Source organism: Acanthisitta chloris, unplaced genomic scaffold, assembly GCF_000695815.1.
Source record: "Acanthisitta chloris isolate BGI_N310 unplaced genomic scaffold, ASM69581v1 scaffold1967, whole genome shotgun sequence".
Classification (NCBI taxonomy): domain Eukaryota; kingdom Metazoa; phylum Chordata; class Aves; order Passeriformes; family Acanthisittidae; genus Acanthisitta; species Acanthisitta chloris.
The window spans coordinates 21584-39622 of NW_008682977.1; the positions used below are offsets into that span (position 1 = coordinate 21584).

At 39.7% G+C, this 18039-nt stretch overlaps 1 protein-coding gene across 1 annotated transcript in view; it reads right to left on the reverse strand.

Annotated features, from left to right (window-relative positions):
* Positions 1-17751, reverse strand: part of NPC1 (Niemann-Pick disease, type C1) — a 22206-nt gene extending 4455 nt beyond the window's left edge. The window contains exons 1-21 of the mRNA XM_009078716.1: positions 17734-17751; positions 16308-16430; positions 14913-15019; positions 14154-14329; positions 13070-13237; positions 12216-12465; positions 10586-10662; positions 9572-9942; positions 8994-9220; positions 8348-8448; positions 7333-7435; positions 6239-6428; positions 5658-5840; positions 4874-4988; positions 3926-4053; positions 3697-3837; positions 3033-3122; positions 2736-2926; positions 1845-1960; positions 1182-1311; positions 277-477 (exon numbers count right to left, since the gene is read on the reverse strand). Coding sequence (XP_009076964.1) covers positions 277-477; positions 1182-1311; positions 1845-1960; positions 2736-2926; positions 3033-3122; positions 3697-3837; positions 3926-4053; positions 4874-4988; positions 5658-5840; positions 6239-6428; positions 7333-7435; positions 8348-8448; positions 8994-9220; positions 9572-9942; positions 10586-10662; positions 12216-12465; positions 13070-13237; positions 14154-14329; positions 14913-15019; positions 16308-16430; positions 17734-17751 — 3206 coding nt within the window. The remainder of the gene's footprint in view (positions 1-276; positions 478-1181; positions 1312-1844; positions 1961-2735; positions 2927-3032; positions 3123-3696; positions 3838-3925; positions 4054-4873; positions 4989-5657; positions 5841-6238; positions 6429-7332; positions 7436-8347; positions 8449-8993; positions 9221-9571; positions 9943-10585; positions 10663-12215; positions 12466-13069; positions 13238-14153; positions 14330-14912; positions 15020-16307; positions 16431-17733) is intronic.
* Positions 17752-18039: the final 288 nt, after the last annotated feature.

Here is an 18039-nt window from a genome sequence, read left to right on the forward strand (position 1 = left end):
AATACTGTATGGCTGCTATGAGGTCTCCCTGCAACCTTCTCTTTTCCAGGCTGAACAGATCCAACTTGCTCAGCCAGTCTTTGTAGATCATAGCAAAGAAGTCAGTGATGTAAATATAAATCGTATTTTTCTGGTTTTACTAGAAATTCCAGAATCTCTGCATTACGTTCTGTTAGGCACAACTCCAGACCCAAGTCTCCAATATATTATCTGCCAGCACCTTTCCTCAGTTGCTCAAGTGTTTGTCACCAAGACAAGAAAGATTTCTAACCATACCTGTAAGGAAACACACGGTAGTTCTTCTCTTTGATGCCCATGGTTTCAGTAATGTTATCTGCTATAATCCGAGCTTTCCTCATGGCATCAATAAAATCAGATGATGTTTTCAGTACCGTATGGTAAGTCATAAAATAAGTAGCTCCGACATCAGATTTGTTATTTATAAAGTTGACAGCGGAGTTATATGCAGCATGTCCTCTACATAAACAGATCAGATGTCAGTGTCAGCACAATTCAAGTTTATTAGCTTTTATAACTTGTAATCTTATGGAATGGTTTGGGTTGGAAGGGAAGGATCATCTAGTTCTACCCCTGGCATGGGCAGGGCCACCCTCCACTAGACCAGGTTGCTCAAAGCCCCATCCATTGAACACTTCCAGGGATGAGGCATCCACAACTTCCTTGGGCAATCTGTTCCAGTGCCTCACCACCCTCACAGGAAAGATTTTCTTCCTAGTATCTAATCTAAACCTGCCTGCTTTCAGTTTAAAGCCATTCCCTCCCTTGCCCTGTCACCATACACCCTTAGAAAAAGGCCCTCTACAGCTTTTACAGGTGCCCTTTAGGGGGGGTCTAACAGCCGGTAGGTGTTTCTAGCAGTTTCCAAAAGTATAAAAGCTTCAGAGCACAATACATTTCAAGATTGCACAGGATAGTCTGGAACAGACTGACTATAGAAATTGTTTCTCTTTGCACAGGGTAAAGCTGCTGTTCCATTTAGCTGATGATGCATTTGTTTTCCCAGTTTTGTTTCAGAAAACACTACAGAACAGGTGAGATGTCAATGTTTCTATGCCTTTTAGGAGGACATGGGATATCTAACTTAAAATCCAGACTTAAAATCCAGAGCAAGTACCTTTGACACACTGGCCTAAGCAAGATGTATAGAATAAGGCTCTTACCCTTTGCCACATTTAGGATTAGGGTTGTCTGACAGGAACATTGGCAAAAAGGTCATGAAGTCTTGGCCCTGTGGTCTCTGCTTGCCTTCTTGAGTCAGCGGTCGACAACGAGTGCAGGATGGATCACTGACTAAAGGAATATGGGAAGAAGGTCAGCTATGGGACCAAGAATTCTTTCTCCTAACAATAGTAGTTTCTGACTTGCAATACTATAGGATACAAGTCCATAAAAAGCATTTTTACAGATGAACTAACTGACCAGTCCTGAAATTCTGTATAAGATTTGTAGTCCTTTATATTTATTACTACTAAGGCAAGGGCTAACAAGAGAACTCTGTTACATGTGCACTATCTACATTAGACCTGATGAGAATTGCACAAAACTGAAGGATCTGAACAAAACCAGAGCACTAAGTTTGCGTGCTCTAATGAAATCAGCAAAAGGACCAAAATTTTTTATAGCAAGTTACAATGGCTGTCTAGGCAGGCTGTCTTCCACTTAGTTCACTCAAACAGCAGTTCAAATAAGTTAAGAGGGCAGCTCAAGAGGTGCCTACTCACAGTAAGAAAAGGTAATCACCTGACTCATACCATGATCAAATATTTTGGCTGTGAAGCTTATAAACCAAGCTAATCCTCCAGCAACAACATGGATGCTAATACCTGAAGCATTGCAAAACTGTCCAGTGGTATTGTAGACTCTGCAACAGGACGACTGTGGCTTCACCCAGTCAAAGTAGTCATCAATCCAGGACGATGGGGCATAGCCTATCCTTGTGCTAATAAAAACAAGGTAACATATCCATCATCAGTAATTTTATATTTCATCCCAGAAATATCCCTTGATCTCTCCAGTGCCAACTTATGCCATGCCAACTCATTCTTATCCAAGCTACTTAGCTCTCCATATAGTCCCCTCTCCAATACACCATCCAAAAGCCATAACATTCAGCTAGCTCATAACACTGCAGCTAGCAGACAGCAGAAGCTTTTCCCCTGCACTCAAGTTCCACTGCAAAGTTCCCTGTCCATGCTGCTCCCTGTCCTATTCCAGACACTGTTGCCTCAGTTTTCAGGCAAAGGTCCTCCTTCAGTTAGGCTGAAGTAAAACCACTGAACTACAGTGGAAGGAATCAGGAAGAGATTTTCTTCAGTTGTTAGCTGCAGATACAATTCCTGCTCAGCCTCACTAGACTAGGCTTGTTTATTCACCAGAAGCTGAGCATGCAGTTATTTTCCAGGAGACCTTAAGTCAGAATAACCTCTCAGTATGCTTTTTCTTCCTACCATTCCCAGACTTCCTGAAGGATCAAGGCCCTTTTCCAAACCCAAGTACATCAACATATTCCACCAGTCCAAACAGGTTTTGTCCTCATTCTAGAAGGCTGCCACAGTTTCTTCCCTTCCCCTCCCTCCCAAAACCACAGTATAAAGCAAGTACAATAGAGTGTCTGCTGTATAACCAACAGCTGAGTCTGAGCTAATTTCAAAGGACACACTGGTTAGCTACATCTCTCCCCTGCAAGTGTGCAGAAAAAAGCATTAAAGACTTACTAGCTACCAATTTCTGCAGCATTGAAGACTTGCTGGACAAGTGAATCATTATTGCATCCCATTCCACCACACACCATGTTCTGCCCTTCCAAAGAGGTGTAGTTGTGTCCTTCTTCTAGGACAAAGTAGACAGGAGGACCTGCATGCAGGTACTTGCTGAACTGGCTGAAGTAATCTATTACATATGAGTCCTAAAAAGGGAAAGTTTTGAGTTACTATTATATAATGTTGAGGTAGCACAACAAGGTTCCAATTCAGCCACAAATTGCTGAACAGTGACATGATCATAAGACTTACATCTGGCATTGAGAGAGACTGATCCAGTCCAATCTCTACATTGTGAATAACTGCTGTACTGAATGACAGGACACCCACAAACACTGCTATCTGAAAAAAAGCAAATCCATGGAAGTGAGAACTATACAGAAGCAACAAGCAATAGAACTCATTTACAGAGTTAATAGGAACCATGCAAAGAGGCTCTAGTTGAACCATACTACCCAGGCCTAGTACAACAGTGGTAGTAAAAACTAGCTGCTCAGAATTCCTTTTGGAGCCATGTGGGAATCTATCCTTACAAGTCAGCAGTCAAAGATACATCAAACACCTTCTGTAAATAAGCAGAGTACCCTCCAGCTGAATCAGACACAGCAACAGCACTCTAGATTAATGCAGCGTAGGAGCCAACATGCTTATTTTTCACATAGGTCTAAAGTAATTTCACTGTCAATAATGCAACTCTTAAATCTAGGCTTCGGACAATCCATAACCTAACCCTTAATTTAACTGAAATACTCTTAGTTACAAAAGCTTATTTCTATACCAATGATGAAAGCAAAAATACTGGAAGCTTCATTTTCTTCATTGTATTGAAGATTTTTTTTTCCCCAGTGTTTAGACCTTCAGGCTCACTACACTTTTGCTCAAGTTTAGGTGACTGCTTGAAACAAAGTATACATACTACTATTGGTCTCATCCAATCCTTAAGCAGATATGGAGAAAACACGTTTTTGAAGAAGAGGAATAACATGCTCTCGGAACGCTGGACTCCACCCGTTTCCTCACTGCTTTTGATGCAACACAGAATATCCAGTCTGTTCCTCTGAAAACGGATTAAATGCCAGATTTAGTGCAGCTCTGCAGAAGATGCCACCCCATAACACTGCAGTTACAGATGCACTTATACTTACCTCTTGACGCTTAATATCCAAGCCCAGGAGACTTACAAAGCAAGTGACTTGAAGAATAAAGTCTATGAGCACAGCCATTCCAGCAAAAAGGGAGAACGTGCGAACCGCTGGCATCGTAGACAGTGTCCCTGAAGGAAGTGACCCAGTTTGTCAAGCAAGCTCCCTTCTCTTAGAAATGCATGATCAAATAGACAAATATCCAATTTAAAAGCCAGCCTTATAGCAGGACAAAGCCTTTCTTCTCAGAGCAAAGAAAACAGCTGATACAAGCCTGGCTACAACTGCTGTCTTTGGCCTGTTTAACAGCATTAAGGCTGTGCAAAGGAGTGACTAGTTTTAAGACATTTCTCAATTCCAGAGTTGTGTCTCACGCAGACTGCTTAAGAGTGCAGTTAAGGAGTGTTGTCACGCAAGATCTTGCTTCAACATTAAGGCAGTCCAATGCAAGTTGAACCAATGACAAATTACACTCCAGGTAAACAAGTCCATTATGAAAGAAGGCCAAATTATACTTATAGGGTAAGAGCATAAGGTAGAACTCTAGCATGTACTGTAAAATGAACCTCAAACATAACCTGTCATAGGGGCATTTTTTTCAAGCAGTGGCAAGATGACTGGATGCAGTATAGGAGTTTGTACACCCTGATAGTTGCAATATTACTAAGATCAAATTTAGACTCAACAGTCACTGCAAGTCAGTAAAAAGCTCCAGCCTCTCTCACTTAAAAGCTGGACAGATTCAGAATTGGATCTTTTAAACTGTGCCATACTCCAAGTACTACAATGTCTATCCCCAGAAGTCGAGTTTAACTTGATTACAGCAACGAATAATTAAGCTAAGCTTCCTCTACAAATTCTTGCCTTGCTTTTATATTTAAATTTTGCAATTCTTCTTGCAACACACAGGTATCACAAGGCCCTTATGCTCAAATTTTTAAAAAGTCTTACCAAGAAAGAATGCCACAGTCTCCGAAAAAGATGAGAGAAACATACTGGGTGCCACATCTCCCAACACTCTGCCAATCTGTTTATCCAGAGTTTCACCCTGAAGGCGCTCATCTCTCTGTTTTGAGGCAATAATTTATTATAATTAGGAATTATGCAACTTAGAAAGCAATTTCATAGGACTTTAAAATAAGCCCCAACCATTCAAACATCCCAGACTATTTTTTTATTGTTTTCACTGCATTAACAAGAGTTCAGTAAAAACCAGCAGAGATTCTCTAAAACAAAAGCAGCATGAACACTCCCTGCTGCCTTGCTTCAAATTTAATGCACTAACTTCAGTACTTCAGTCAAAACTACACAATTGCCAGAGGCAGTGCCAGTTTCAGTGGGTTACTGAGCCTGTCAATTTAGAAAGCTGATAACCCACTAAGACTTACTGTCAGAAGTACCTGGTCTGAAGCATCTGGTTTATTCCATGATTGCTGCTCACAATATACTAAAATTACAGGGCATCAAAATAGCAGTCGAGTTCTACAACTATTTTGGTATCAGCTGTCAGTAAGAAAAGGTAGAAATTTACAAGTTGGGTGTGTTTTTTTTTTTTTTGTGGAGATAGTATGTACATACTATCTTGGCTCTCTTCAAGAGCTCTAGATATCCTGTAAGAGTCCAGAGCTGCTCAGACTGGGCTGAGAACTGGAATATAGAAAACCTTCTGCTCCAAGCTTACACCCTTCAGAAATTACAGGCACTTTTAGAAGAGTCTTTATGAAAGAATAAATACCTGAAGTGTCTGAACAATAATGAAAATGTTGTCCACTCCAATAGCCAGCACCAAGAAAGGAATTACTTCTATCACAATTAGTGTCAGTGGGATTCCAAAGTAGCTGAAAATGCCTATAGAACATGCCACTGAGCTCAGTACAATCAGGATGCCTGCAATGCCCAGGGAGATCTTTGAATCCACCTGAAAAAGTTGTATTGACTGTCAACCAAACAAGCAGCATCACACAGGACAGATTATAGCAAAGGTAAAAGCCATATTCTTACATTTAGTCTAGTCAGTAGAAAACTTACTTTTCTGGTTCTTTTGAAGATCCAGATATTAAAAAAACAACTCAACCTTGAAGCTACAAGTTTTAAAGCTAAAGTTAACTGCACATCTCAATCAAAAATCTTAGCTGAGACTATGAAGCATACGTGAATTGTCAAGTATGAGAAAAGTATTGCTCCCCCTAACTCCCACCAAAGGAGGACACAACGCTTTAAGACAAGATTCAATATGAGCATTCTGCAAAAGTATTTACTTAAAGCTCTCAGAAACCTGTAACTACATCTTTATAGCAATGAAAACTCTACACATACCAGCAGTCTTCTACAGCTCTGGATATGTCCCAGAGCTATGGAGATGTACACAAACATCACAATGTAGCTTATCAACACAACGCCAATATCGCTGTTGCTTTCACGGTTGATTTCATCTTCAATACTCCGTTCAGCAGAAAATGATATGGTTAAGTTTGAATTATTATAGTTCTTCAAAAAGTTAATAAATCTAAAAAACAAAACCAATAGATCAGTCACACTTTAAAGGCTAAAACATCTATCAGAAATACCTGGAAGTCAGTTGATGGCAAATGTACATCATGTGTGGTACAAGAGGGCACTGTGGACAGACAGTACTTTGTGGGCCCTTCCTCATTTTTCAGAGAGGAATGCTGGCTATGCATACCTAGAGCTCTACTCCAAGCACTAGAAATTCACTATGCTGAAATACTTCCCATGTTCTCTCCAGAGTCTGAAGACAAATAACTATCTTGCATAAGCTATTTCAAACTGAAAGTATAATTTTCCTCAAAGCTAGACCTATGAGTGCACACATGAAAGATGACCGCAGCTTGCTTATAGTACTGGAACAATTTATCAGCCCTCGTTTCAGTTCCCCAACTTGAGAGGTGCTTGTGAAACAGCCAGATGCTAGTCATACCTCTACTGTGCCTCAAACTTCTACCTGAACTGCCAGCCACAGCAGCTGGCCTGTGTAAGACATCAGCTCTTCAAGGTGGTGAAGAGAATGAAAACTTTAGATGCTCATCTGGATGACATTTTTTTAAATTAAAGTTTAAGAATTACAGGACCTTTCCACTCATGGTTCAAGGTTACGTAGATTGAAGAGTCTACCTGTGTAATTCTAGCCACAATAAAATATATCAAAACAAGTACTACTGGACTAAATGATCACTAACAGGACTAAAACTTATGTTCCCAAAGCAAATGAAGTGTGTCAGATACAGTGAAGGTCTTATAACCAGCAGTCTTGTTCTTAACCCTTTTTGATGTCTCTCAAAACATCCCTGTAGCTATACTGAAAAACTGTCAGTACAGCTGTTTTCCATGTATCTACAGTTAAAGTTGCTTTAAGTAATGTATGCATTTCAGAATACCGGAAGACTACTTACTCCTTTTCCCATGCCAAGGCTTTCATTAGCTTTCTTGAGTCATTGTAGTAGTTGTTGACAGGAAAAGTAATAACAAGAGCTGTAGCATTATTGTAGTTATCATCTATAGAAGAAGAAAAAATTGCTTGGCATTAAGAAATGGAGCTTACATTCTAGTATAGCAGGTAGAAATAAGTTTAAAATTAGTATTATCCAAAGCAATCCTAGCCCTACAACTTCATTTAACACCACTGAGTTCTCAAACACATTACTAAAGTAAGAACAGAAGCTGGTAAGCACTCCAGATTGTATTCAAAACTAATTATTTATTATTTACCATGCCCATGAGACCCCAACATTAAAAACCTGTTGCATGGTTAGACAAGGAGCTACTATATAACCAGTGCTTGACTCTCCATCTAATAGAAAGTAAGATGTGGTTTTCTAAACACCTCTCGCATACTTATGTTTTACTCAAAGCAAGTACAAAACCCCACCAGTTCAATCAAGAAGTGCTTGCTTTAAAACACTGTTTTAGATACATCTAACACAAATGTACTACCAAGCTATGTTTAATTAGATAAATTGCTTGAACAAGATTCTGGCTTCAGAATAATTATGGAACAATTTCCTTTGTGAACAGATAAATCCATTCTTAACTGCTCTGTCTGATCAGTGACAAAATTTTACTCTAACTCAAAGCAAAATTTGAGTACATCCCAGCTTGTCAACTTGAGATAAAGAGTCTCCAAAAATCAGAGAACCTTCAGCAGGCCCAAAGCAGACTGAACATTTGTCCTGTTGACATGTTCCAGTAATACATTGCTTTTTGCAATAGATTAATAGATTGTATTTTGCACTTCCATTATCTGCCTCCAATTCCAGCACTGATCTACTGAAAGTTACTTAGAACATCATTACTTACTGAAAGTTTAACAAAACTTCAGTTTCTCTGGAGTTCATCTTAATGTGTTAAATGAGAGTGCACCTTTAGCATCAAAGACAGCACACAATTGTGTACTCTCTTGCTACCTACCATCATATCCTCCCAACACCAGCCATGGAAATACAGGTCCACCAAATGTTCCTAAGCAGGGATCGTGAAGCAAACTTGTGTCATTCAGTGATGCTGGAGCCCTAAAGAGAACACCACCAGTAATTGTTAGCTTCTGCTTGACAACTGAGTCACAGTACAAGAAAGTAAAAAGCTGTTGTGTTATAAATGACTAGAGAAAAACAAGATAAGACTGCTAGTGATAAACTGCCCTTGTGCTACATTTGCTTTGAATTTAAATAGAGTTTTACAGGTGTTCACCTTGAAGCCTGAGACAAGGATTACTTCTACCCAACTGAACTATGAACTGAAGGGAAAGCTTAGAAATTGTCTTCTGTTACAAACTCCTCAGATGGGTTGAAAACATGTTTAATGTAAACCAGAGTCAGTGTCCACACCAAACCAAGCTTAAATGGCAACTTGATTAAAACCTAACTCCTTCTGAAGTACTAAGACACAAATACAAGGAACCTTATACTAATCTGCAGTTCCACATAGTACTGCAAGTTCAAAAAGGGGTAAGAAAAGGTTTGAGGAGACAGTGAGAACTAGCTAGTTTTGCCTGCCTGCAAGACAAAGACTTAGTTGGCCTACAGTTTGAAAAAAAACATGTAATTGTACTGCTTACCGAACACAGTATAAGAAGTGAGTGTGGTAATCAGCATAGACATAGAACTCATCCCCAGTAAAGTGATTTAGAACAGAATGGCTGTTCTGAAAGTAGTTGAGCACACTCAGTATAGTGCAGTTGTTGTTGTAGGGAGCAAGAGGAGCCAGGCAAATGTCCTTCAGCATTACAGTCTCATTGTCAACAGAAGCAGTTATGTTGACGATAGCATCCTGCAAATCCAGTACCTTTAAAAAACCAAAAAGCAAACCTCAGTTTAAGAGTGGCATAAGAAAGCATTTCCCTTGCAAGGCAGGACTTCAGTGCATGCTATATTCCTGCAAGTTTCTGGAGACAGAGGCACATGTCAATAGGAGCACATTACAAAACAGTATTTCTGTGTTCATACTAAGAATGCTTACTGGGACTTGAAAGTGTCTCTCAGAGAAAGGTTTTCAGCAGAAAACTTTTATAGTGAGGCTAATATTTTTAGCACGCATATCTAGTGACTGTTTTGATGCATTGCAGGTGGAAGTCTACTCCTATGGTTATACCTGTTAGGTATGTTTAGGTCTTTGCTCTTACAAAGTCCCAGTTACCTGATGGAGAATGTCTATGGCAAGTGGAGGCCCAAAAGGTACATCTTCTCCTGATGGGTAAGGCGAATAGGTGTGTGGGCTGCTCTTTGGTGCTTGAATAATAACTTGTTCAGTACGAAAGAAAGGCCCAAAGTGTGTGTCAAAGTATTCCTTCTCCTTGCGAGCTTGGCTGCTTGGGGCTGACCAGAGATCTACAGGGTTTGTAGTTGCTTTAATATACACAAAGCCTGAGCAGCACATTGCAATGAAGACCACAGAGAAGAGGATAACAGGACGTGGATTTCTGACACAGAAAGCTCCCCATGATGTGAATGTCATCCTCAGGCCATTCTCAAACCTCTCACCAAGCCTTTCACCACACGTGATTTTCCCTGCAAGTGCAAGAAGTAAACAGTGAATGTTTGAGAAGTCAGTTAAGCAGCCTTTTCTTCAAGTCCACTAGGAAAGATGAAATTGTATTCTAGCTCTGTTTGTAGTAAGCACCAGAAGCTATGTCTACACTGACAGTCAGACCCCAGGACCAATCCTTGACTGAGGTCAAGGAGGCAGAAATGAGCTTGTATTTAACACTGCCCCTTGTCATCTAAGACTGTCCTTGACAGCAATAGCAAATAAAGGCAGGAAGCAGCTACAAGATACATAAGCAATAAAACAGCTACCAGGGCTGCTAAACTATGGTTCTTTCATAGCATGTTTTAAATGGATACATGGATGACTCAAAACACAATCAAAACAATTTTAGCATCGTGTTGCCCTCCCCATCCCCTGCTACAAAGCCTTCCAAAACCTCTTTGTAGTGCAGCTATATCCATGAACTGTGTGCCTGAGGCTTTCAGCATCCAGCAAAAGGGTTAAGTACTACTCTAAAAGTGAGATACTGGCCAAAAGACTGAAATAAAGCCCTCTAAGAACAGATAATACAGCCTAACAAAGCTAAAACTCCAGAGCCATCCACAGGAAGGGGACGCACTTAAGCTGAGTTTCTAAAAAACTATTACCCTGGGTAAGACGTACCATTGTCACGGTGGGAATTCACAGAGAAGGCTGCATTGCTGTCAATTGGTGTGTACTCTGAGACAAAGTGCCGCCTCCTGCAAGATGAAAAGCCTTGTTATCCTGCTTATCCAAGAAAGTGTCTGTACTGTTCTGCAGGACCAATCAAGTCCAATGCTAGTAATAAATTTGAAATTCAACTCCTCCAGAAATATAGGCACCATGTTCCCTCTATACCTCTCCACTCAAGAGGAGCAAATCTTGAGTTGTTTTATGATCCTTTGGAGCAACTTACAGCCATGTCAGCTGTCCTAATAAACTTTTCCAGGTTAGACCAAGTACAGGCTTTTTATGCACGTTTAGAAGATCTGTAGCATTACCAGCCCAGAGAAGCTCTTAAAATTGACCTAACATATTTTGCTTTATTAGGCAAATTGCTTAAGTTACACCTACTTAGCCTGAAGAAATGTAGAAGCAATGAAAAGGGAAAATAAAGTACTTTCTTCCGGACCTGAAGACAAGCAAGTTATAGCACAGAACACTTATGATAGACCTATATTGCTTATACTCATTCCTGATATCCAAAGCAGGAGATAAGGTCAACAACCTCCTCATGGTAATCTAATCAGACCTGCAATTCTGGCAGGAGTTTGAGATGTCTGGTTCATAGCCTGAAACAGCCTCACCATTTCATGTTGCCCAGTGAGGTAAGGCTGCTGAGCATGTCATAAGTTTATTGTACTTACTATCCATTTCCATACAGACTTAATTTTTATTATACAACAATTTCAGTTTCTTGGTCATAATTGAACAATCATAGAATCGGAGGAGTTAGGGTTGGAAGCAAACCAGAATGATCATCTAGTTCTAACCCCCCTGCCATGGGCAGGGACACCTTTCACTAGACCAGGTTGCTCGGAGCCCCATCCAGCCTGGCCTTGAACACTTCTGGGGATGGGGAGTCCACAACATCTCCAGGCAACCTCTTCCAGTGCCTCACCAGCCTTATAGTACGGAATTTCTTCTTAATATCTGATTTACACCTATCCTCCTTCAGCTTAAGGCCATTCCCCCTTGTCTTATCACTAGATGCCCTTCTGAAAAGTCCTCTAGCTCTCTTGTAGGCTTCCTTTAGGTACTGGAAGGCTGCTGTATGGTTTCCTCAGAATCTTTTCTTCTCCAGCTTGAACAGTCCCAACTCTTTCAGCCTGTCTTCACAGGAAAGGTGCTCCAGCCATATGAATAAGGGTGATATGTTCTAATTACTGGAAGCTCAGCTTTAATTTAGTTCTTTTCCAAAACATGGGACTAAGGAAAAGTATTCATGATTTAATTTGGAATAGAGCAGTGACAGTTTTGTTATAAAAAAGCATTTCCCCAGATTTTTGCACACTTGCTTATGAAAGTTATAGATTAGTGTATTTGATCCTGTAGCTGGGGATGCTATGAGAGTTGAGCATCAACTAAACAGACTTCTGAACTCACTTTCTACCAAATAGTTCCAGGTGTTAGAATACTCCCTGTAAGTATAAGCATCTGCCACAGAAGATGACTTTTGGCTGGCTGAAGAAGTAGAGACATAAGCATCTAGCCTGGGCAAAGGAAATTTTCAGGGACAAAGCAAGTGAGCTGAGAACTTTGAATGCTTTACCTGTAACACCAGACTCCAAAAACTAGTGCAAAAAATATGAGGAGAAAGCCCATGTAGGAAATCCACATGATGACATACACAGCATCCAGACCAAACAATAGCCAAGGAGGAGGCAGTGGAGGCGGTTGAGGTTTAGGACCACAAACAATCGAACAGTCCTGACAGCTGCACGGTCCTGTCGAGTCATCCACAGCTTCATTGCAGCCTTTGGTCTCATTATTCATAGGATTCATTCCATGGACAAGAACATCTATGACAAATCACAAGTTGCAGAACCCGTTTACTACCAGGAAAAATTCAAGCCTTCACAGTTAAGTGAGTTAACCCTTTATATGAAAGCCCCTAGCCCCTATATAGAGGAGCATTTCTCGGTCCTAGAGAAAAAGAAGCCACTGCTTTTTCCATAGCAGATACCAACTGTTTACAGATATCTACTAATTAAATGACTGGTCATGTTGATAACACTCCAGACTGTAAAACTAAGAAGTACATATTTCTATCATTCCAGCAATGATTTGTCATCTCCCTTATCTGTTCAGATTGTGAAATGTGTAACAATTTCCTTACAAAGAAATCCTGAAGCATCAGCCTGTTTCCCAAGGAATACAAGCTAGCCAGTTGCCTAAGCTCAGTCCGTCACTAATGAGTTTGTACTTTCTTTGTATGCAGCTTCTTACTGTATAAATCTCAAAGCATGACTCCCAAGCAGAAATCAAAATAATAAGTTGATCTCACATTGCTTTGAAAGCCTCTGACTGCAGATATTCATGTCAGGCAGCTGTTTAACAAATCAGCACAGCTATAGCACAGCCTTTGACAGAAGCTTCAAAGGCAAGGACTATTCAGTTTCTTACCTGAAAAGACAGGAATAATGCTGAAAGGAGTTTGTCCATTGTCTTTACTGAACATGTACTCAATCCAGTTGGTTGCATTGCAGTCCTTGACATCCTTCCCACACAGCAACCCCAGTGCCTTAACATTACTCGATGGAGCCTCCACATCTTTGCAGGCATTATACATTGCTAGGAACAGTGCACAAAGACAGAAGACCCATTAAACCAATGTTATAATTTGAGCGAGCATTCCAAGTATTTCCAATAATTACAGACTCACCAAGTTCCAAGAACATACATACAGCTTTCAAGAGGAAACATCTCAGAAGAGTGAACTAATGCTTTCAGTTGTATTTGTAGTATTCAAGGCTGCAATGCTTTGTTTTAAGTATCTCACTCTGAGTAGACCACTCAAATCTACATTATTCTAGAACCTACTTTCTTCTGTTTCTGAGAGGAAACACTACTTTATATTAAGGTTTTTTCAGAGAAAGTTAGGACAAACATTTAAGGTACTTTTGACTTATAGACCTTATATGACTTTCAAGTGTCTCATAACTTGATTAAAGGTTCCTGCACGAAGCATAAAAAGACTGAACGCCTTAAGCTTGCTGCAAAATCAAAGTACAATGCAAATGCATTGCTCTCCAAGAAAATCTTTGATTTTGACAAAGGACTAGAACAGTCCATTTCAAGGAGGGTGAGTACCTCTCAGAGAAACACTGTAGTGCACTGTGTACAAACTTTACTATCACACTTGGCACACTGTTTCAGGTAGGCTTTGGACATTCAGTACTTGGCAACAACTTTGTTTTTCTGACGTCAAAATCATCAGGGTTATCAGCCATTAACCATTTGTTAGATAGATGTCCAGCCTCAGTTGATTCTTTAAACTTCTGGAATACTAACTTCTGCTTGGGTAGGAGACATTACACAGACACTGTTAATAACAGTGTTTTTAAAGGAAGGATCAACTGCTACCCTTGTGATGACTCAAACCTCAAAAGACAGCCAGACATGTTTCTCCCTCACAATGCTTCCTGAAAAATCACTGGTCCAGCTACCTCAACAAAAGCCAAGGTAAATTAACACACTGTTTACTTACCATTTGCAAAACGTTCTCCAATAAAGTACTGCAGCTCTGTAATGCTACTTTTGTTCTCTTTTAAAACTGGATCATAATAAGGTATGGTGCTTGTAACATTCAAAAAGTCAGACTGATTTGGACTGCAAGTCAGCTCACAGAAGAGGTTTATCAAGTTGTAAAAACACGATGGACATCTGGGTAGGAAAGTCAATGAACAGCAATCAGATTAAGAGGTAACGATACTATGTAGGTCAAATCAGATACGTCTGGCAAGTGTAAACATTCTGCTCCGAGTGGCAGATTGAAGCATTCAAATTTTACAAGTTTTTAAACAACAAGATTAATTGTTATTTAAATTGCTCATTTGTAGCTTCAACATAATTCACTAGCAAAATTGCCTTCCTCAAATAGCAGACGGAAGCAGAATTTTACTAGACTTTTTACTAGCATTTGAAGAAAAAACTTAGCTGCTGCTAGCAGGAAGAATTCTGTTAGAACAAGACTGAATAGTAATTTATGTCACCTTCTTCTGAAGGCTTCATTAGATACAGTAGCTTGAGACAAACTAAGGGAATTTTTATTCTACCAACTAACTCAATCCAGACTGCATGTAGTTGTTTCGTAACATTACAGCCTCTTGATATGGATGAAGTTGCTCCAAGAAGCCTTTAAATGAAGTCACCACCTTTTCTACAGCCTACTTTTGAAGAGTCTTAATGTGCTTTGTGCTTTTTTTTATTATGTTAAAAACCCCTCTAGTTTCTTTGCTATTCATACCTGGACAGAAACTGCAGAGGCAGCTGCAAGTTGCTTTTCAAAGTCTGAAGCTGACGAACATCACAGCAAGTGCTAACATTGCCGAAGAATAAACCTGGACAGAGTTCCTTAAAAAAAAAAAAAAAACAACCCAGCATTGAGATCGGGGAGGGGGAAGGAAGAAAAAGCATGTTCAACACTTCAGAACTCCTTATAATTACGGGTTCTGCTCCAGCATATTTCAGGAGATAGTTGCTGTTGCTGTGGGAGATGGCATAGGAAAAAATCCAGTCTAGCAAACAAGATTTTTGTTTTAAAACTAGAGAGAAGAAATATTTTTTTCACTTCTTTTATTCAAGACATCACTTCCTTTTAAAAAGCTCCTTCAGATGATCTTTAGTCACCAGGGTCTATATATAGAATGATAATGGTATTTGAGAATCTATTAGTAAGAGGACAACAGGCATTTATCCAAGTTGAAAGTATTCCTGCAGCTTATCCTCTAGTACACCTTCTGGATAGTGTCCAGGTTCTAAAGTCTCAGAAGCAAGCCACTAACCACAAAAATCACTGATTACCTGGAAGAGCTATTTCACATCCAGTTTATAGAAGAGACAAATGCATTTAATATAACTGACAGTAACATGCAAGAACTGTACATTATGTCTTCAGAAATAGTACACAACAGTAATTAGCTCACGTACATATTTAAGTCACTCCTGCCACCAGTCAAACCATTGTTTAGCTCTATAACTATCTCACACTTAAAGCTTTGAACTACCAGCTGCCAGAAGGCAAGTCTGGCAATATGAGCCTGTATTGCATATTAAATACACAAAACTATTGTGACTGTGGTTTTGTTCACTTTGGCAGCTAAAGTCCGGGTAAGGAAATAGAGCCTCTCACCAGGCAAAGCTAAGGAGACTGAATTTTGTCCAAACTGGCTTCATTTGAACAAGTGTCAATTACTGCCTTCCTACATAAGGACAGATCAGGAATGATCATCTGACATAAAACAGTTCCCTCTTTTCTTTGGGCGAGCAAAAGGGCCTAACTGGGGAATATATCATAGTTTGGAAGAATCTCAAAAACAATTCTACTGAAGAATACTCAAACCAGTGAGGAAAACATGCAGGAAAGTGAAACCAATCCTTTATTTAAGGTTATGTCCATGAAAGCCTCTAATCACATTTTGGAGACTTCTCATATCTCTCAAAAAGAACTGAAGTTTATTACCTTCACTCAGTTGGAGCTATGAGCTATACCTGAGAAATCAGAGATAACTTGATGAGAAAGTGAACAGGTTAAGAAAAGAAAACTAAAGATCATAGCACAGATCCAACAGAACCCAGGACAGAAATCTAAAGTGTAGGAGATCTAGGCTTTTTTAGCAGCAGACCTTCAAAAGCAGCTCACCTGCATTAAGTCATAGCCATCTTCTGGTAGTGCTATTGGTGGTCCATCGTAAGCACAGTTGTATCTCTTGTCTCCAGAAGCAACTCCACATTCTCCATACCAGACACACGTTTGTGGAAGTACCTAATCAACACGAGATAACTGATTGACTGCAAGGAATAGCTGCCAAATTCCTATGCTAGTGTGGAGTTTATGTGCTCCTATTCCAAAAGCTACTTACAATCCAGATTAAATATAACTTCCTGCTAATTAAAACATCAGCATGTATTACATAAAACACTCATTAATAAAAGCATGTGGTTTTGACATGATGCACATGACCACTGATCTTCAGCTCAGCTCCCTACCCTTCCTTGCCCCACACAGAAACAGTAAGAACAATGTCTATAGTTAAGACCAAGTCTAAGAGTCACTTAAGAAAAACCTGAATCAATACCTGAACAGCATCTACAAATATAAAGTGATTTAGAAAGCAATTTGTTCATGCAAGACAATGCAAATGATTAGTGGGTTAAACTGTCACATTAGAGCACATGGGTCAGCACACACGAGGAGAAATGTATTGCTTATGTGCAATTTCAGTTCCTCCTGCCACCTTTGGATCCTTCTTGCAAACTCATTACAGTGACAGATTGAGGAAGTGACAGCACAAAGAGGATTCTGAAGCACAACTTCAGGCTCTGCACTTGCCATACATGTCTTGACACAACCTCCATCACCACTTTCAAGCCTAAGCATGCGACATATAAATGGGCTTACAGTGCTAAGTGAAAAAAAGGCTTCCTTTTAAAGATGTTTAAATTTAAGGGACTACTCAAAAATTCAGAAATCTGTTCTTTATTATGTGCATAAAATAAAGGAAATTGAGAAGGACAGCGGCACCTTGCAAGCCTTGTATTTTTGCCCATTGCAACTGACACTGAGATACCTGAGATACTAAACCAAAATATTTATTCAGAAAATTAAACAACACTTTTTTTACCGCAAAGGCTTCAAGACAGCTCCAAGGTTTTTCTATGCACCTGGGCTGCAAGCAGAAAGCAGACTGCACAAACATTCACTACACTTCTGCCAGCTCTGATCAGAAGTTCGTCTAGCACGATTTGAGAGATAACTGACCTATTTTTATCTCCTGAACAACCTTGACCCAGCATTCATAGAGACACCATATGCTTACACTGCAAGGACAGGCTGCTGTGCTTTGTGCTTGACCATGAATAATATTGTTTACTGACCAGAGAGGCCCCTGAAAGGCTGTGCTCATAATACCCAAGAGCTACCCAGAATTACAATGCCTCTGCAACATCCATTTTTGTGCTGAATGACACTGACAGTTCTTCCAAAAGTACATCAGTAATTGGTTGTTTACCAGAGACAATAACCATCACCAATTTACCCAACCCTGTTAGACTTGTTTCCCCTTTACCTTAACCAGGGGCAACATGGCCCAATCCAAGGTTACTCACTACAATCTAGGTATAAAAGTCAGTTTAAGTACCACTCATCTAGATCACCATTTCATTTTCTGCTCTAGCAATTGTTCTAGCTAAACCCATAATCAGCTGCTAAATATCACAATATTTTATTGTACAAGTTGGAAAACACTCCTTAAGATTGCACTTATAAACACCGAATGTTTAATGCCAGCATAAGCGAAAGTTAAATTCTCAGAACATCAAAACTAGTTATCAAAACTAGTTATCAAATTTGTTCATGCATCAATTAATCTAAG